Source organism: Salvelinus namaycush, chromosome 19 (assembly GCF_016432855.1).
Source record: "Salvelinus namaycush isolate Seneca chromosome 19, SaNama_1.0, whole genome shotgun sequence".
NCBI classification, from domain to species: Eukaryota; Metazoa; Chordata; class Actinopteri; order Salmoniformes; family Salmonidae; genus Salvelinus; species Salvelinus namaycush.
In genome coordinates this window covers 27,126,191-27,131,845 of record NC_052325.1, presented here as the reverse complement: position 1 = coordinate 27,131,845, position 5,655 = coordinate 27,126,191, and the positions used below count along the sequence as shown (strand labels likewise).

At 40.5% G+C, this 5,655-nt stretch overlaps 1 protein-coding gene across 1 annotated transcript; it reads right to left on the bottom strand.

Annotated features, from left to right (window-relative positions):
* Positions 1-1,452: 1,452 nt before the first annotated feature.
* LOC120063781 (neurogenic differentiation factor 1-like) lies at positions 1,453-2,523 on the bottom strand. The gene has a single exon (XM_039014077.1). The coding sequence runs from the start codon at positions 2,521-2,523 to the stop codon at positions 1,453-1,455; it is 1,071 nt and encodes a 356-aa protein (XP_038870005.1).
* Between the last annotated feature and the right edge of the window lie 3,132 nt (positions 2,524-5,655).

Here is a 5,655-nt window from a genome sequence, read left to right as displayed (position 1 = left end):
TAATAGTGATGCATGAAAAATAATAATCTGGACTAGATTGTCTCGGCTGATTTGCCAGACCAAAAGGACTATCCCAAAAGAAGTCAAGGTTATTTTGCAACCATGCAGGCTGAGGGACTTTAAACCATTGCGAAATATTACTTAAAAACACGTGGTTTGACAGTTTAAGTTGCACGTTTACTTTAGATGTTATTTTTACTTATAATTTGATTATTAACCTATAATAGAGATGTTGGTAGGTTAACAGACAATAATGATAGAAATTGTAGGCTACTCATTCACTTTATTATGTAAATAATTGAGTGCTCCTCATGAGATATACATTATACATTTATCTCAACGCAATTATGTACACTTGAATCACATTGGGAGAGAATTAAACGTTTAAACCTTCGAAATAAAATATAGGATAAATAACGAACATATAATTTAATAACGAATAGTAATTTAATGGCACACGGTCCTCTAATGGGCCCTAACACCCTCCTACATTGTAAAATGTTTACAAACAATATACAACACACATTGAATTTGAGCATCAGATGCTGCAAATGGCTCTTCTTCACTGATTTGCACATTCATGCAATGGCACAATGAGATGGTGCCTGGTTTGTTCCAAAATGTGCTGCAGATGATTTCGCATGGGGTATGGCCCACGGTCAATGTACATGTTTTATATGAAATAATAAGTCATTCGTTTTATACAATGAGTATTTCCAGTTGATAGTTACGCTTTTTATACACAATCAAGGTATTTAGGCTACTTTGCAAGTAAGTACCCCCTATGTATTGTCCACCTATTCAGCGATATAACATTCCTGATTGTTAAGTAGCCATAATAGGCTATGTTTTGGGGGAAAATAAAATGTTAAATATTGTGCAGCTTTACATGAATTGCAGTAAATAATCGCTAAGGCAACAGAGCACTTGCCTCTGTATAGATAATGATCTTTCATAAAACCGTTGCATCATATAAACATGACATAACTATTTTATAAAACATAACATGGAGTTACGTGAAATGAAATTGGAACTAATAATGAATAATGCTGTACAAAATCACAACTAAATTATTCAGGATAGGATAGATCAGTTGTAAAATGCAGGTTGAAAAATATAGAAATATTTATTATATTTTTTTTATTGTCCCAAGTATTTGTTTATAAATTGCATAGTTTTCCAAATTATTGCTTGTGATTTTGTAACATGGATAATCAACACATTCTCAGTATGGTCACCACTATTTCCACAATGTGACCTGTACCATAATGTAGACGCGAATACAATACAGTACATTAGGTGAAAAATAATATGCATAAGCATCCGCACTTCTAAAGGCAGTAACAACAATAAATACATACAAGCGGATTATAATTGCTATTTTGCATCAGTGGCAAGAGGATACCATATCATGACGCGCGCTTATCAGTCTTTGATGCACGTTCAATGTATTTACGATTCATGAAATATAGCGTTAAGCTGAGCATTCATGACTCTCTCGTGATGAGTGTGTCCTTCGTACGACATAATGTTTTCCATCGGTATCTCACACCGCGGCGCAGAGCTCGGGTAAAGGGGCGCGTGTCCCTGTGAACCTGCCAGTCCCGCAGCAGCCTGGTAGTGCATGGTAAAGGCGTAGTTCTTTTCGAACTCTGACGAAGGCTCGTGTTTGAAGGAAAAGTTCCCGTTGACACTCAGTGGTGGGCTTAAGGGTCCGTCGAATGATGGACTAGTGCAGTCTGTAAGCGGCAGCGCGGTCTCAAAGAATGGCTCCAGCGCGCTTCCGTATGAATGGGGCTTGACGTGGAAGACGTGGGAGCTGTCCATTGTACCATATGGAGGGCTGGGAAGACCCGGAGTCTGGTAGGAGTATGGATGCGCGGCGAAGGAAGCACTTGCTGGTTGCATATGAGATGGTATCTCCTGTGTCTGCTCCGGGAGGAAAGTTCTGGGGTTGAGCTGGAGACAGCCTGCCACTAGGTTAGTAGTGGGCTGAGACAAGCCCCTACACAAGGCCTGGACAAATGATATGACGTCTGGGCTCTTCCCTGACCGCAGGATCTCTGACAGGGCCCAGATGTAGTTTTTAGCCAGTCGCAGAGTCTCGATTTTTGAGAGCTTTTGGGTTTTGGAGTAACATGGTACAACTTTACGCAAACTCTCCAGCGCGTCGTTGAGTCCGTGCATACGATTCCTTTCCCGCGCGTTCGCCTTGTGGCGCCTCATCTTAAACCTCTGCATTCTGGCTTTTGTCATTTTCTTCTTTTTTGGTCCACGACGTTTAGGCTTTTGATCGTCGCCTTCCTCTTCCTCCTCTTCCTCTTCCTCCTCATCATCATCCTCATCCAGTCTGTTTAACCCATCTTCGTCGTCATCCTCGAGGCCCCCGTGCATGGACTCAAGCGCGTCGTTATTCTTCTCCATATCCTGTTCGTTCTGGGAGCGCTGACATTCGTCAGTCCAGGTCGCAGAATCCTGGGGTTCTGATGACATCATGGTCTGTTCCGTGTAGGATTTAGTCATATTGGAAATCTGTCAATAAAAAAGACAACCGTGAGCAGACTCATTTGGACATCATTTGGTACTTGACTAATAGCCTATTCAGTAAGAGTTCGTTTTGGAAGTCTGGTAGGAGTATGGATACTGGGCTACTAATCTAAGTCAAACAAAAACATATTTTTGTATCAGAACCAATATTACTTTTGCAATACCGATGATTATATGTATCATAAAAATGCATAAGAATTTAAGAGCAAAATGTAGAACATTAATTTGTGGTCAGGATAAACCAAAACATAGGAGCATAATACACCAATTATTCAATTATCACCTAATAGCTTGACATAACAAGTCAATTTGCTCAAAATTATTTTCAATTACTTATTTTTAAATCTCCAGTAAATTGAGACATCTGAAATGTCATTGCTGAGTTCAATCAGAATATCTGAATCCCTGTTTCCTTTCTGTAACAGGTGCGAAATGGTCACATCACCTCTCATCTGAGAAGGTTTGTATCAATAAATAATTCAAGCTTGTTCAGAAAACCTTTAACTGCTGAATAATTGTAGCCTGCTTTATGGCAATGTAACAGCGTTCCTTTCACCCAAAAGATTTACATAAATAAGTTATTACATTATCTGATTGATAAATAAATACCTATGTTTTGCAGAATGATCTTGTTATGACTCTGGCATGCCCCTCCTGAAGTGTGAGGTCCGGTGAATGGACTGTAATGTGGCTGCGCCGACGGATGCTCGTGTTATATAGTGCTGCTGCTGATGCTGCAAGGGACTGGGAGAGAGAGATGAACCTGTATGTCTCTATGGTTGTATCCCTAATACCATCACCATCGCTTCACCCAATGACTGGCAGGAACAGGCTCCACCCACCCATGGCCTTACTCTCGGCACGCGCCATATGGTCCATCTACGTCAAGCAGAAACGGCCCCAAGCATCACGTGACAAGGTCCCATTTGTATTCGCCAGAGCTCTGTATTCCGCTCCTTTGTGGCCAAAAGAAAGTGGCCATCTGTCGCCAGTTAGGGCCTCCATGGATCCGTGTGGACCCGCAGGATGGATTAACCCTTTCGAGCATAGTACATATTCAATCACTACTAATACTCAAGCCCAACCCATTCCCCACGTGTGTCCTCTTATAAATGGGTTGATTATGATGTTATTAATCATAAATATCATAATTATAGAATAATGTAGTTTTGCACATTAGCCCACTTTGCGGATATTGAACACACATTAAATAGCCTCATAAACACGTCAAGTCACCAAGGCAAGAATAAGGCCCTTGCTGGCCTAAAGGCCACATACTGGCCCTTCATATCTATTTTTCAGCGAATGATAATGCTGTGAGACATTTTTTCAAATAAAAGTAGGCTATCCACGGAGAAGACCTAATACAATTATATGCTATGCAACATTGTAATTACAACAATGAATTTAGACCAACTGCATTACTTTTTTTTGTTTTGCTCACTGCCGCCTGCATCAGTGTTTATCTGCAGTAGTTGAAGTGTTATTGTCCCCCATCTCTAGCAGTGCGTGATGTTGATTGACAACAGTGGTTGTAATGTCTGGACCGAGCTGGTTGAAGTAATGAACCTGGAGTCTCCCCCTCTTTTCAATCTGCTGGTCGGCACGCGAGCCGCACGCGCACTAACAAACGCCTGTTTCACAGCTCACTACCCTGATGCAACGTCCAAAATCTGCTGTCTTCTGTTCAATATAATGCCCCCCAAAAATCGACGTGTTGACCGTTGGACAGAAAGACAGCGTAACAAGTGGGGGTAACAACAGACAATCAAAACAGAACTGAACCACGAGAGAAATAATTAATATTTAAACAGAATAGTTATAGAGCGGGACTATAAAATGTGTCCCATATAAATAATGAAAATGACATCATCTGCTACCCAAACTAAAACCATACGGACTGTCTGGTCATTCACAAAATGAGTAACTTTATATCTTGAGGATAGAATCATTGGTTACTTGCATTTGGTCACATGGAAATGCAACCATAAGCACATAGGGATGAATGATCAATATCGTTAAAGCAGCAATAGCAGTAGAAAAAATAACAAAGCGACTCTCAGCCGTTGTTTTGGTAAAAAGCTGAGGCATGGGGCTGGAGAAATGTATCACTCTCAAATTCATAGACAGAGCTATGGATGCAAGGACTGACCATCCATGGTTTTTAGGCAATACTTTGTTTACAAACATTGGAGCAAAACAAGTTTATATTTTGGGTTCTGATATGGTAGGACAGTTTAACTAAGCTTATGAGACATTTATAAGTTATATTCTTCAAGAATCAATGGGAATATTTTATTCATTTATACGTCCCTTTAAATAAACCTATTTATACTGAAAACAAAAATATAAACGCAATATGTAAAGTGTTGGTCCGATGTTTCATGAAATAAAAGATCCCAAAAATTGTCCATATGCACAAAAATATTATTTCTCTCAAATTTTGAAAAAAAATTTGTTTACAACTCTGTTAGTGAGTATTTCACCTTTGCCAACATCCACCTGACAGGCGTGGCATATCAAGAAAACAATTAAACAGAATGATCATTACACAGGTGTACCTTGTGCTGGGGGACAATAAAAGGCCACCCTAAAATCTGCAGTTTTATCACACAACACAATGCCACAGATGTCTCAAGTTTTGAGGGAGCGTGCAGTTGGCATGCTGACTGCAGGAATGTCCACCAGAGCTGTTACCAGAGAATTGGATGTGCATTTCTCTACCATAAGCCGCCTTCGACCTCATTTTAGAGAATTTGGCAGTACGTCCAACCAGCCTCACAACCGCAGACCACGTGTAACCACACCAGCCCAGGATCTCCATATCCGGCTTCTTTATCCACTGGATTGTCTGAGACCAGCCACACATACAGCTGATGAAACTGAGGAGTATTTCTGTCTGTAATAAAGCCCTTTTGTGGGGAAAAATGGATCTGGCTCCCAAGTGGGTGGGCCTATGCCCTCCCAGGTCCACGCATGGCTGCGCCCCTGCCCAGTCTGGTAAAATCCATAGATTAGGGCCTAATTTATTTATTTCAATTGACTGATTTCCTTATATGAACTGTAACTCAGTAAAATCATTCAAATTGTTGCATGTTGTGTCTATAT